The following is a 15575-nucleotide window of genomic DNA, read 5'->3' as shown; positions in this document are numbered from 1 at the left end:
GGGTGGTGGGGGTGCCGTCTGTGTGGTTCAGGGATGCAACTTTGTCCCCATGTCCCTCTAGCACAAGGCATAGCGTGGGCTCTCACTCCAAACCCAGCCAAGGCAAGCTGGTGCTCTGAAAACAATGGAATGGAGAGAAAAGGGCAAAGTGGGGAAATCACCCAAAAAAGAGGAGAACGGATTCTTCTTTACAAAGCATTTGATTAGATTCTTTATCCAAGATTCTATCCAGGTGTTTTCCATGTTTCTAGGAAAATACTGAAGTCTGATATTAAGCATTAGCAACTACGATTTGAAGGCCAGCTTTATGACAAGTATTGCACCAGATGCTACAGTTACCTTGTTTCCTTTAATACACTGAAAATACCCCCAGGAAGTAGGCATTATCAACTCCATTTGTGGATGTGGAAACAAAGGATAAGCAATAAAGCTCACTGGACCAAGATCCCCTTGAGGGTAAGGATTAGAGGGGTGAATCTAGGCCTATCTGCAAACACCCGCCCAGCCTAAGTGCCCCAGTACCTACTGCCCACCACAGCAGGAGGCGGCAGGCCCTAGCGTGCTCCTGCTCCATCTCTTGCATCGATTTGTAAATGGACTCACAGCTGCCAATACCGAGGAACTGAGCCTGACAGCAGCTTCATGTGGCTGCTCTACAGCAGCTCTGCAGCCCCCTTCCAGCCCACCATGCATCCTGGCTTTCATCTAGCCCCAGTCAATGTCCCCAAACACAGCTGCCAGTGTCATTTTCTTCCAGTGCTCTTTTACTTGGAGAAGCAGAATACCAAAGCCAAGAAGGCTTACATGTTTCCCCACACAGCTCCCTCACTGTGCTGACAACATTGAGGTCCAGAGGATGAGGCCCTAATTAGTGGCCCAAGACACACTTCTCTGGACTCCTAGTCCAGCCATGGTTGCACTATACCACGATGACCACGACTTCTGCTGCTACTCGTGGGGCCGAATCAATGACCCAGCCCTGACATTTTGAGTTGTTCAATTTTACCCAGGAGAGCAGTTTCTTTAGGGCTAAGGACTCAAATAGCACTTCTAGACCACATCTAGAGAGTGAGGGCCATACTCCCCTGCCTGCCACCCTCTGGGACCCAAGCTGGTGAGCGCCTCTGCTTCATCTCTGTGGACCGTGACAAACGGGTCCCTCCCCAAGGCCCCACAGTCCACTGCTCTTCTAGCTCACATTTCTCACCCTTTGCCTCTGAGCCTCACTGAAGAAGCTGGTTATCAAGCATGCACTTACAGAGAGATAAGGATTTAAAGGGACAAACTGAGGGGAAATAACCTCAGGGCTAAATTGTTGGCAAAATATGGGTGATGGCATTATGAGCTAAATACAAATCACTCATGCCAATGACAGCTCTCATTGCAAGAATTCACCATGAAGGGAAGGGAAACTGGTTATTTCTTTTGCTCCTATTATGCACTACTAGGTCAATGTACTAGACACCTTTAAGAACACTTTTGCATTTACTCCTGACAACGATCCTGTGAGGTCTATAACAGGCCCATCTTCACAGACTAGTAAACTGAGCCTCAGGGCAATGAAGAAACTACTCAAGTCCTCACGGCTGTTATGTGGGTAGGAGTCACATCCGAGAAGCTCTGAAGTCCAATGAGCCAGACTGTCACTCAATACTCTACAAGTTCAAAAGTAGAGTTTAAGAAGGACAAGTTCCCAAATTGCAAGTTACACTTTGGCACTGACATTCTCCCTTTTCTCTCCTTTCATGGAAGTTTCTTAAATATCCATTATGTTCTTCACACCCTTTTTCTCAGCCTCTCTAGTCTCTTGGGCAAATGTGCATTCGCACATTTTCACGGTGCATTATTTTGCCCGCTAAATATGCATTAAATACAAAATGCTGTCATTGGAAGCAGCATGGCAGGCCTGCGGGATTCTCAGCCTCATTCTCTGGGCCCTACTGGGACCTGTCACGTTGGGCCTGCCTGTTTGGCAAGCACTTCCTAACAATGCTCAGAGCTCAGGCAGGGTCTTTTAAATGTCTCTTTTGGGCTTCTGCTAGGGGATTTGTTCCTCAAACTGTCAAACCCTGAAAAGACTGAATGTAGCAGTCAATGAGGAAGCATGCAGAGAAGAAACCTGCAGCATATGATATATAAACATGGATGTGCTCATCATCGTTAAAGCCCTGCCTCATTACATCAAGCCCAATCAAGAATCTCAGTATTCTTGGAGGAGTGAACCTGGCAGAATACAGGTTGAGCATCCCCAATCCGAAAATCTAAAATCTGAAATGCTCCAAAACTGGAAACTTTCTGAGCACTGACATGATGCCACAAGTGGAAAATTCCACACTTGACCTCATGTGATGGGTTGCAGTCAAAACATGTGATGGGCTTATTGAAGGATGAGAGCAGTGTGCATTCCTAACAGAACATGAAATCATGTCAGTTTATAAAAATCAAAGAGAGACTTCTAAGACAAAAACTGTTGTTAGGGAGGCAGATGACTCTGGCAGGAATGTATAAAAAAACATCCTGCAGAAGGGCTCCTAATCCCCAGAGGACCCACTTCCTGGTCCCTCAACTGCCTCTGATGTTTCTTCTCACCTAAAAAAATAAAAGACAGTGTACGGTAACCTTTTCATCCAAACACAGCATCACAGGTAGACACTAAAAGCCTGCCATTGTTTGCGCTGCTCTTGCTTAAGAGCCGATACAGGCACCCTGGTGATGCTACTGTGCTGCTGAGTTTCCCTGCACACGTTCTTTTTTCACTGTATTAATGGTATGTCTTTTTTTAATTGTTAAGTATCCATGTGTGAATACATGTAAGAAAGTGCTCATTGGTGGCATATAAATTCAGAGCCAGGAATGGTGGTGACACCAAACAACCACAGAAGGTCCACTTGGGTGGCTGAGATAGAGATGTCTTTGCTTTCTGATGGCTCAGTGTACACAGACTTCATTTTATACAGAAAATTACTTACAATATTTTATAGAATTAGCTTCAGGCTATGTGTATAAGGTGTACATGAAACATAAATAAATGTTGTGTTAAATTTGGGTCCCACCATCAAGATCTCTCATTATGTATATGCAAATATTTCAAAATCCGAAAAAATCCAAAATCTGAGACACTTCTGCTCCCAAGCATTTCAGATAAGGGATACTCAACTTGAATTGAGCAGAAAAATTCTCCAAACTGATACTTGAACACCGAAAAGAAAGGGACCGTTGAGTTTCCTTTAGAAGGGGTGCGCCTATTCTAATATATTTTTAGTCAGATGTTAGGATGACATTTCTCTGTGTAAATTGAATTGGGATGTGTAAATAAATATTTGTATTTACTGCAGGACAGTCTTAAAATGCCGCTGCTTCTCCTATTTGGCTCAAGTGAGTAAAAATCAGTCATTAAAATGTTGCCCCGTATATAGTCCTGACACTAAATCTTTGATAGCTCCTCATATCTCTTAAACCATAAAGCAAATCTAACTGTCCCACAGAGGGTGTGACATAACAAGTTTGCTAGTCACTTCAGACAACTAGAAAAGCAGTAAGTAGGAAGAAATATAAAGTCCTCTGTCCAAAGAGTTCAAAGGCAGGGGTACCACCACCATCGCTATACCTTGCATGTCCAGAATGGAAAGCATGAGATTATATACGGATAAAATTAAAAACAACAGTGCTGGCAGCATTGCATCTGGTGGTAAGAGTCCTATGTGGAGGACCGCTTTTTATCTTCACAATAATCCTGTGAGGTAGCACTTCTAAAAGCTCCTTTTCACAGATGAGGAAATGAAAAGAAGTAACCTGCCCATGATCACACAGCTGAGATTTCAGCTCAGACTGTCTGACTCTGGCGTTTGTGCCCTTAACCTCAATTTATATTGGCTTTCTAATTTAAAAGTCCACTCACCCACTAAAAAGGCAAAAAGTCACAGGTACTACTCTAGTAAGAGGTTCAACTCAAAAAATTTTCCAGTTAAGCCTTGATCTTAAGCCTTCTTGGATTCGCTAATGCAGGTCTGCAAATTTTTTGTGTAAAGGGCCAATCAATATTTTAGTCTTTGTGGGCCATACATTCTACCATGACTACCTAACTCTGCCCTTGTAGCATGAAAGCAGCCATAGACAATATGTAAATGAATTGGCATTGCTGTGTTTCAATAAAACTTTATTTACAAAACAGGTAGTGGGCCATATTTGGCCCATAGGCCATAGTTTGCTGACGCTTGCTCTAATACGTTATCATAAAGTCCAGTAGCACAGCATTTCATACTTAAGCAAGAACAACACCCTCTAACAGGGCAATCTGTGGGTGAATGTGGAGAATAATATAAGATAAATATTTGGAGCTGTTGCAAATGATTTTTGTCTTAGGAAAAAATGGGGAAGAGAATTATTTCCTCAGTATTTTCTGCTATTTCTATTAAAATAAAATAGAATGAAACAGCTCAGAGTAAACAACCTATCAAGGCAACAATTTTCACTGATGAAAATCATGGATGCTGGCTAGAGTATGTGCATTTATATTTACTATTTTAGTTTTATCTAAAATTCACATACTTGGCTAAATATGTGATAGTATGATAAATTCACATACTTGGGCAGGCGGGGGACTCTATACTGGGATCCCTAGGTCTGTATATTCAGAATACAGGGAAGAAAATAAAATAAAAAACTGCGACCAAAAGAGTCAGGAAAAATAATCAGCAAGAAACAAATCTACTATCTCCTTAATCTTGAAAGGCAGTGGTTTTTAATTCTCTTTCTTGGGTCACGGTACTAATCATGCTGATGGGACGGCATGGTTCAACCCCAGGCACTCATTTCTAGTAATTAGTTCAAGTACTGATAACCCATTTCAAAGCCTGTGGATGGTAACATGCTGGGTCAAATCCTTATGGGAACATCTATTAAAAAACAAAAAGAGCTCCACAAATCTTATCTCCTGGTTTAAGTCACTTAAGATGCATGCTTTTCAGGACAGAAGAGTTACATGTGCCCTGGAAGTTTTCTTCCAGAGAAGTTTTATTTATTAAAATAAATGAAGAATAATCTCTGCTTTGTAACACACAAAAACAACAAAAACAATCAACTCTTCTAGCATACATACTGCTCTGAACCAGAAAACGAAATCCAAAATATTACTGCTATGATGTGTTGTAGGCATCAACTAACAGATGTTGCCTATGCAAAAGCAAAACACAAACAAAAGCCTCAGCGCTCCACATAGATGTTATTTCTTGCATACTAGCAAAATTAAAACACATGTGCTCTAACCTGTTCCCAGTCTCTCCAGGGGATTCTGCCTGAGAAGCAAGGTAATCAGATCCTGGGCGTCGGGTGGGGGGGCCTCATCCTTTTCAGGCCAGTTGATCTCATCTAGAAGGAAGAAAAGTAGTTTATAATTTCTTTGTTCAAAGGGTGGTCCAGGTCCTAACAGCATGGACATCACCTGGCAGTTTGTTAGAAATGCAGAATTTCAGGCCCTACCCCAGACCTACTGAATTTTAATAAGGTCTTCAGTTAATTTCTATGCATAGTCAAGTTTGAGAAGCACTGTTTTACAAGACATGAATAGCTGTCTTTAAGGCAGGAAGAGAATTATTTCAATAACCGGTATTTTCATTCGTTTTGATTCATTTTTCTTTCACAGAATTGGCTCCCAACAAGTTGCCCCTTACAGATGTTAAAAAGACTGGCCAGGCGAGGTGGCTCACGCCTGTAATCCTAGCACTCTGGGAAGCCCGGTCGGGCGGATTGTTTGAGCTCAGGAGTTCGAGACCAGCCCAAGCAAGAGCAAGACCCCGTTTGTAACAAAAATAGAAAGAAATTAGCCAAACAACTAAAATATATACAAAAAATTAGCCGGGCATGGTGGCGCATGCCTGTAGTCCCAGCTACTTGGGAGGCTGAGGCAGAAGGATTGCTTGAGCCCAGGAGTTTGAGGTTGCTGTGAGCTAGGCTGATGCCATGGCACTCTAGTCCGGGCAACAGAGTGAGACTCTGTCTCAAAAACAAAAAACAAAAAAAAAAAAAAAAAAAATAGATGTTAAGAAGACTTAATATAACAGAAACTCAAAAACACCTGCATTTCAGGTGGCCACCCATCTGAGGATCATCTGAGGGTAAGATTTTTCTCTCAATTTCTTCAACTGAGAATTTGGCCATAGCCATAGAGTTCTTCAGCTCTGAGAAGCAAAAAGTAATTTTGTAAAAACAACTGTTTCCAAAGACAAAGGAAAGGTCAAAATGCTAAGACTGAAAAAGAAGAAGATGAAGAAAAAAAAAAAAAAACTCAAAGTAATCATAGTAATGGAAGTATTTAAAATCTGCCATAAATATTAGAATATGTTCTCATTCCAAAGGAGTTTGCCCGAAGACAGGTGTGCATGCTTGTGTATAAGGAAATGCAATAAAAACATGAGTTATTTCTGTATGTGCCTGCCTCTAGCTTCCTCTGCTGCAGTTTAAATCTGATTTGGAAAATAAAACATGAATATGCATCTGAGCCGTAAGGCATCAAGAACAAAGCCAGCATTTGCTGCTTGTGTTAATTAAACAGTTGATTCCCCTTGCCATTCAGGTCTTGGTATCAGAAAACAGCCTAGTTATAAATCCATAAACAGCTCAGATATTGTATAAAGGGCTTACACACTGCAGGCAACCCACAAATCTGCTTTGTTAAAGTTTACAAATATCCCTGGCTTGCAAAGTCAATGACAGAAAACAATGTTGTGATAAAGGGGCTCCTCGTCCATAAAATGAATTTTTCCCCTAGTTCCGCTGCTAGACCTTGTAAACACAGTCCAGAACAGACTGGGGGTGGTTAATAGAGATGTCAGGGATGCCTGACAAACTTTCAGGAAGAGAGAGGCCTTTTTGATCTATGCTTCGGGGAAATTTCTAAAAAGCAGCAGATAGGGTAGTGATAGATCCTATTTAATTATCATTTCATTTTGCCACAAGCCACACAACAATAGTTAGGGTCAGCTTGCAGGTTAAGATCTCAAAGTTATTGAATTTTAAATGAAAGATGAACAGCTGTTACAGAAATAACATTACACCATAACAACTACCAATGAAATCATTAACAATCTGTGGATTCAATTTGCTTCCTTCCCATTCTCATTATTTACTATTTGGTAGACATTTGTTTTAGGGTTTATTATATTTTTGTTAATTTCTTCATTGTGCCATTAGCCATTTTTCCCATTTATGTAAATGTTACCCACATAACCTTTTCTTCCCTGGTGCAACTTTCCTGTTATGGAAAGGAAGACTGGACGGCAGCTAAATCATTTGCAAATCCCACACCAATTTCTTTTGCAGAAAAAACAAATGATGAAAGTTGGTTCCACGGCCAGTACATTTCCAAATTCCATGTTAACAAAACTTCCTTGGGTCAATTTTCAACCCAAAATTGCTCTTTTGATACTGTGAATGTCAATTATATGCTATGATGAGCGAGTTCTTTTAATTTGTTGGCTCAACTGTTTGATAAAGGTTAACATTTTAGTAGTAAAAACTGCGACACTCAACAGATTTGCATTAAATAGCTGCTTCCCAACAGTGGCTTAAAGATAACTCCTGATGATATTTACCACTGATGACTTGTCCAAATAGCTCTTCTGGAGTATCCCCAAAGAATGGCACGCATCCAACCAGAAATTCATAGAGGATAATCCCCATGGCCCACCAGTCCACTGGCTTCCCGTAGCCTTGCCTCAGAATGACTTCTGGTGCAATATATTCAGGTGTGCCACAGACCTAAAAGATGATTGCAATATTAGGGTAATTGGAATATTAGACATGAATTAAAATGAGCGAGATGGCTAACCACCAATTATTTTGCCCAGAGTACACCTGCTCAACCACATGGAACCACATGGACAAAGACAGAAGAACAACAATTATAAGTAGGTATCTGCAATACCAAGGCAAAAAAATTATTTTAATACCAAAGAAGGAAAGCTTGAAATTCTGCTCTCATGTTAAATTATGTGCAATGTTTAATTTCACATTGAGAATCTGACCCTATTTGGTAGTTTTACCTATTTTACAATATTAAAAACATTTGTAATCTTTAAACTTAAAATAATAGTGCATTTTAAAATCTGTCATTATCAGAGATAATATTTATATGACTAAAGTATAGTCACACTGGTTATTTCATAAAAGCAATGACAGTTGAGATGTGTTTACCTTAAGTAACTTTACAATGAACAGATTGTGGGCACATGGTAATGAGGCATGCTTAAAGGCAAATGGGCCGTGGCTTGGATTTAGCACCCGTGATTGTACGATGCATCATGAGTTTCACGAGTGGTCTACTGAGACTCCTGAATTCCTTACAAAAACAGTTTTCCATTTGTCTCTCTCACACTCTCACTTGTGTGCAATTAGATCATTCGTCTTGCTAACAGACCATAATGTTGGGGGAGGAAGGTAGAGGGAGCGGACAGTTCAAAGAGGCCCAAGGAGAAAAATGGGAGCAATTTGCACTTTATTAAACGTAAGGCTTATACAGACATCTAAACCACCAGTACTAACGTGGAGATGGTCCACACAAGTTCATTCTGAATTTCAATGGCAATACCGTGCTTCGTATTTCTGCATAGAACTGAACAGCCCCCAAACTTACCTGTTTATCCAGGAACTCACGAGCATCCTTCTCAATATGACCCTCATAAAGATTGGTAGTCATGCTCATTAGTCCCACTTTAGATAGTCCAAAATCTGTCAGCTTTATGTGCCCCATGGAGGTGACCAACAAGCTATGAAGGAGAAGGACACATAGTACAACAATCACTTTGAAGCTGGTTCTTTATTTCAAGTTTCCCCCCTTCACCCAGCAATTTGTAACACGATTTAATATATTGGTGTCAAGCTTATTACAAAACTCAGCCTGGAAAGAAATGAAGTCACACAAAGATGTCAAATACTTGCATCTAGCAGCGGAGTGTAATTTACAAGGGAGGGCCAGAGACAAGGCATAGCTGACCTTTGTCAGAGCAGTCACATATGGTGTCACTTACAACACCCTCAAACTCTTAGAAAAATGCAAGTGTGTAACTCTGACCCTTTTCCATTTTCAGAATAAGAAAAGAAAGGGCTACCAATAATCCCCTGTCATACCCCAGGAACTAAGATAAGCAACCCATCTGTGAGTCAAATGAGACACCAGATAAAGAACTTCCACAGAAAAATGTAGGATTGTTTCAGAGTTCAACTTCCAGCTCTCATTTAAATTTCTACTCATTAAGCACAAAACCTAAACTTCTTCTACATGCAAAGAATTCACATTTGAATATATTTAAAACTTTTCATTTTAAGTGGAAAAATAAAAATTTTAAATGGTATATACAATATCATAGTACTTAAAAATGTAAAGGAAGAGAGAGGTTAAAAAAAGCTACTGGAAGGAAATAGAACAAAAATTTAATAGGAGTCTTTGGTAGTATTGTGAATAAAAATTTTTCTTTTCTTTCCCTGCACTGTCCAAATTTCCTGGAATAAGCATGAGTCAGTTTTATAAAATTTTCAGCACACTTAAAGTCTTGAATATTAACATCTAATGTTTTTAGAGGTAGCTCAAATTAGTGAAGAAAGCATGAAATATTTAATAAATCATACCAAGATGAATAACTAGTCATGGGGTGGGGGAGAAGCCTATCTGTATCTTGAATCAAAATGAATGTCACATAAATTAAAATTGTGAATAAAATAGAAAAGTATATCATCTTGGAGTAGGGAAGGATTGTCTAAGTATGATAACCATGCTGAAACTATCCAGAAAACAACTAGTAGCATTCTATGTAGCTATTAAAAAGTTTACATCATAAACAAACTCATAAAAAATTAAAGAAAAATAAAAAATAAAACACAAAGAAAAAAATTAACTCTGGCTTTACAGTCATCTTTTTCTCTTGTTTCTTATAAGTTATTAATATAAGCATCATGACCTTTTTTCCATGAGTTTCCTGAGCTTCGATGTAAAAAGTACCATATGTACTGTTAAAACAACTCATTTTGGACATTATGAAAAAATTTTAAGATGCACAAATTGCATTAAAAGGAAAAGGTTTTAGAGACATAAGAAAGTTTTTTGTGTTATGTAAAAGAAGACATGTTTCATCAGTGTACATACTTGTCTGGTTTCAAATCCCTGTGTACAATTCCATAATTATGCAGATATTCCAAGGCCAAGACCGTTTCAGCAAAGTACATCCTGGCCATATCCACAGGGAGAGGACCCATGTTTTTCATTAAGGTAGCACAATCCCCTCCTATAAAACACAAGGAAAAGATTTAGTAGCTATCATAGCTAGGATTAACAAACATCATCAGTTTAGACTGCAGAATTTCAAAGTGGAGTCATCTCTATCCATAGACATACTATATCATATTCATAAGTGGAGTCTGTGTGTTAAATAATCATGTTTCTAATTAAAATGTGGTAGGGAGAAAATACAGATTTTTATTTAAGAAGCAGTATTTATACGAGAGCAGGTGTGGCTCTGAAGTGGAACTGTACCTTTGAAGAACTGAGAGCACAATTTTAGGATCATGGTAACAATTTAAAATATAATACATGGATTCTGGAATCAGGCTGAGTCCAAATTCTAGCGATGGCTCTTAAAGGCTGAGAGATCTCTTAAAGGCTGAGAGATCTCAGGCAAACTACTCTTAGTTCCTTCATCTGCAATAGCAGGATGGTAATGATGTCAGCCTTTTTAGGATTACTGTGAGGATCAGAGGAGATAATCTATGTGAAGAATTTAGGATATTGACCAACACACATTAAACATGATAAATGTTAGTTATTGTTATTGTTTAAATGACCACAATGAAGGTTAATAAGGCAAAACGTTGGTGTGGCGTTAAGAACAATGGGTGGACACCAGGCAAGCTATATTTTTGTCTTTTATCTACTACTCAATATCTAGTAAGTTTTCCTTTCTGGGACTTCATTTCACTTATCTGCAAAATGAAAAATTTTAACTAAAAGGATATCTAATGTTTGAGTTTTATAGTTTTGAGATTCTGTTCAATCAAGAGAAGAGCTTAATTTGGATGCTCTGAAAACTGTTTTGGCCTTTGCTGATCTACTCATTTTATTAACTTTATTTATGTCAACAAGTCACAGCTACTTCAGCACTCAGAAACCGAATGTAAAATTGATGGAAATAAGATTCCTTGAACATTTGAAAGTTAGACCACAAACCTTTAAAAAAAAAAAAAATCACCACATGAACGTCGGGAAGACTGGCTAGATGTTCTTGAATGTATCTCCTTTCCCCTAACTCATTTTTAATTTTATACCACATACTGAAAAGGATATATTTTTAATTCATTCTTTAAGACGACCAATTGTAATGAATGCTTTTATGGTATGTAATAAAAATAAGTAGGAAAAATCCCATCACCTATATTCCAACTTTAATGACCAATTGAGAGGAGGTAGTTAGGATTAAAAGCTATTAAAAAAGATAAACAACCTTTTTCCAAATAGCACTAATTTTCCCTTTGTTATAGCAGAGCAGGCACTTTACAAGCAATTATCAGAAGATAATGACTGGGAATACAGCCATCTCATTGCCTGGCTTCAGCTCCTAGATGGATACAGCCATTACGTGGCACAAATACAGAAAGCCGCAACACCACAAATGAGCAAGGGATTTCTGGGTACAGGTGTTGTATTCCCTGGGTCAGAGACTGACTCACCTTCCACGTATTCCATGACCATGCACAAGTGGCGCCGTGTTTCAAAGGAGCAATACATGCTGACAACAAAGGGGTTTTCTGCAAAAGTCAGGATATCCCGTTCCACAAAGGCCTGCTGGATCTGGTTTCTCAGGATGAGGTTCTGCTTATTGATCTTCTTCATGGCAAACCTCTGCCGGGATTCCTTGTGGCGAACAAAGTAGACTGCCCTGGAAAAGGAGCACAAGAATTGGAGTTCACAGGAAGAGAGAAGGTGAGCATGTTTGGGGATACAGTAAACCATGTAATCATCAACTTTTTAAAAGTTCACACACCAGCTGGAACTCAAGCTCACATGAGCTATGCCGGCAGCTACAAACATGCCATTCCAAGCTAAACCCCTTTGGCTAGATTGATTTTTTAATTCTTTCAGTAAAGGTCACAGGTCATAAATAAGGCACCAAATTCATCTTCATTGCTGAAGAAAGGAAATGGACAGTCCTCCCAGGGAACAATTTTCCAATAGCTCTCTATTTTCCAATAGCTGGCTGACATTTTCTGTTTTTTCACAAATAAAACAAAGTCCAGTATTATAAGACAGAACAGGAAAGAATTAACAAAATTGCATACCTATCATAAACTGGATCCTTTCTAGCATTAGACATATGTTAGGCACTTTTTCTTGACTGACAAAAGCAATAATTTTCTAAATGATACCCTTGGAATCTGCAAAAAGGACCATAACTCCTCGGAATATCTGGCTTCCAAATGAGAGCAATTTCCTTCCCATGAAATTTCCAGATAAATGAGAAGCACGTAAAACGTTACATGAGGCTGTCCTACAAAGAAGGGTAGAGCATACGTCCTCACTACTGACCTCGGCTACCTCTATGGCCATTTCAACAGGAAGTGCATTTCCCAACATAAAAGCAGACCAGCGATGCATTTCTCCTCCCTCCAACCCATGGCCAGGGTGTCAGGCAACTTTATGATCAGACACGGCTGCACTCAATCTCTGCGGAAAACCTCACCCAAATACTTTATAGAGCCAATTAAAGCTGGGGAAAGACGAGGGACTCCTTGAGGCTCAGGATGATGTGGAAAAAAGTAATTAGGAGGAGGCGTTGTAAGAGCCCACCTGGAAGGACAATGCCTCAGATGAGCTCCCTTCTCCCAAACCCTCCTCCCTGGTCAGTATCACGGGAGAACAAGTTTGAACTCTCCAATTGTCCAACAAGAAATAATTTTCCCAAAGAGCCATCAGCCACAGTAAAGTGTACCCAGGGGCCTGCCTTCTGAACAAGGGCCGCCATGATCTGAGGTGCCTCTTCCACCAGCTATTTCATGGTCCCTGAGTCACGGACCCCCACGCTCCTGCTGAGCCAGTGTGTCAGGGTGAGCCACTGACATGAATCCCCAGCGTACGCAATCCCAGTCTGATCAACATTAACATTTCTCACTTATGTGTTCAGCTAGGAATTTCTTTCTCTTTCAAGTATGCATACCTTTACCTGTGTCTTCTCATCGTATGCATCTTTTTCCTGCTTTCACAAGTCACACATTTATATTTTTTGTCTCTGTGTAAACACTATTATTATTTAGCTTTGCTCCTTTCTTCCCTCTCTCCTCATTTCTTCGGTTTTCTAGCTCTTCCTTCACTGTACAGCGAAAAGCTCTCTTAACCACACTCTGCTCCACTGCTCCCAACTGCACTAAATACATACTTAAACCAATGTAACGTGAGTGTGAAAAGGAAACGCACTATTGTTCACAAGAAAATTAAATGAATGTTTTGGAAAGTCTTAGTAAATGTGAGGTACTAAATAAAATTCCTATTGATTTAGTGTGGTTGAAAAGATTGCTAAAAGTTGAAAAAATAATAAAAATCTAGATTCCTATATGCAGATTGCTTCAAGTTGTTTCACCTTTAAAGAAGCTAAAGCTGGAAAACAGAAATCATGTAGTATCAGCATGGTTTATACTGGCTGTCTTAAAAAGGCCTTGCACCAAAAGACCAATAAATTTATGTATATTTAGATTAAATTCACATGTTTAAAGTACATACCATTTTTTTAATGATTTCCTACTTTGACCAACTTTTTAATTAACCAGCCAATAACCAGGTCTTTCTGTATCAGATTAAAGGCTTTTACTATATTTTTCTTTTTCCAATTACTGTTTGGATAAAATCAGGAATCCAACAGATAACTTGAGCTATGGCTAATTAGATGATGGGAGGATAGACAGACACGAAGGAGCACAGAAAATAACTTGGCCACCACTTAAATCTAAGATAAACATTGGTAAAGACATACTGTTAGTAAATGGGTTTTTTGAAATAGAGAATATATTTTTTAAATGATATTTAAAATTCAAAATGTTGAAAGAAAAAAATAGTATCTTTCTATAGCTTGCTTATTCTTTTTTTTTATTGGAATACATATTACTTTCTATCTCTTCCTTCAGTATTTAAGTTTAGCACCGAGAACCCTTAGAATATTACAAATTTCATACATTATCACAAAGTTGCCATTTTAATTTTCAATCAACCATCACCATTTCATACATAAATAACTGCTCTGCAATATATGTGAGAGCAGGAAGTGTAGAAAGAAGAAGAGACTTGTACACAATTTTACAAAAGAATAAAAGAGAAAGATGCCTCAGGCCCAATGTGACCTAGCATCCTGACTAGGTCTCTCTGTGGCGCTGCGTAAAAAATGGCTTTCATCCCTATTCTCAGATTTGCTACTCATAAAATATGGCTTGACCCTCCGCTTTCCCTTGCTATGATGTACTTAAACAGTTACTCCTTAAGGAAACTGACCTAAACCAATTGAAATTAACCCTATAGGTAGCTTGAGCTATCACTGCCTCAGGACACACATATCTTCATTAAGTTGCAGGGGTCAATAAGACTTCCTAATTAGAATTAGTTGTAGTTGGGTTCTTTTTTTGTTTTATGTTCTTGGGTTTTTATATTTCTGGACTGCTTTAGGAATACTATTCGTTGTGTTGAAATTTGTTTATTGAGTAATAACTATTGTCTCTTACATATACCTTTCCTATAAGTTGATGTTCCAAATCTACTTAAAGTCAGCAAAGACAAGAGAGAGAGAGAGAGAGAGAGAGAAAACACACATGCAGCTGACACAGACATAACACTGTTAAGCAGACTGTGAATCTCCCAATGTTATAAACTGCGCTGAACTGATACAACCCCACATTTATCTGCTTTCTGGCGCCCAGGGCTTGTACTTTCTTTGAAAAGGCTGCTTCTGTCTCTCTTCCCACACTGACCTTCCTGTGAAACAGGAAAACCCAAGGGTGGGAGGGATGCAGGGGGAGGGATGACCAAGGACCCTAGTTCTCTCTGAGTTCACATGGAACTGAGTGAGGTATGGGAGGGTGGGGAGAAGTGGAATTAGAAGCTGACAGGATCTAGAGCACAATGAATTCAGCTCTACAGGGAACAAGAATGTCTAACAGGTGTAAAATTAAGCCTGAATCTGAGAGCCCAATACATGAGTTGGTCCTAGCAAATCTGCAAGTGCAAATCAGGGTACAAACGCCAGAGGAAACCTGAGACGAGAGACTACAGGGAGGTAAAAGAAAATAATGTGCATCAAAGTTAAGAAGAAAAAGCAAAGTAGGGGAGAAAGAGTGAGCATTTCAAATTCAGTTTTTTAAGTTTTAAAATTATTATCAGAGACAGGGTCACTCTGTCACCCAGGCTAGAGTACAGCGGCACAATCACAGGATGATAGCTCACTGCAGCCTCAAACTCCTGGGCTCAAGCGATGTTTCTGCCATAGTCTCCTGGGTAGCTGAGACTACCGGTGTGCACCACTGTATTTGGCTAAAATTTAGTTTTTTACTTTTAA

General features: G+C 39.3%; 1 protein-coding gene across 10 annotated transcripts in view; it reads right to left on the bottom strand.

The window, feature by feature from the left end:
- Positions 1–15575, bottom strand: part of MAST4 (microtubule associated serine/threonine kinase family member 4) — a 510487-nt gene that overhangs the window by 29003 nt on the left and 465909 nt on the right. For all 10 annotated transcript variants that reach the window (XM_069492549.1, XM_069492550.1, XM_069492551.1 and 7 more), the window contains 5 exons: positions 11713–11921; positions 10136–10274; positions 8630–8762; positions 7590–7755; positions 5266–5367 (listed from right to left, as the gene is read on the bottom strand). In XM_069492549.1, coding sequence (XP_069348650.1) covers positions 5266–5367; positions 7590–7755; positions 8630–8762; positions 10136–10274; positions 11713–11921 — 749 coding nt within the window. The remainder of the gene's footprint in view (positions 1–5265; positions 5368–7589; positions 7756–8629; positions 8763–10135; positions 10275–11712; positions 11922–15575) is intronic.

Source organism: Eulemur rufifrons, chromosome 17 (assembly GCF_041146395.1).
Source record: "Eulemur rufifrons isolate Redbay chromosome 17, OSU_ERuf_1, whole genome shotgun sequence".
NCBI classification, from domain to species: domain Eukaryota; kingdom Metazoa; phylum Chordata; class Mammalia; order Primates; family Lemuridae; genus Eulemur; species Eulemur rufifrons.
Note: the sequence above shows the minus strand (reverse complement) of the source record. Positions and strands in the feature narration are given on the sequence as shown.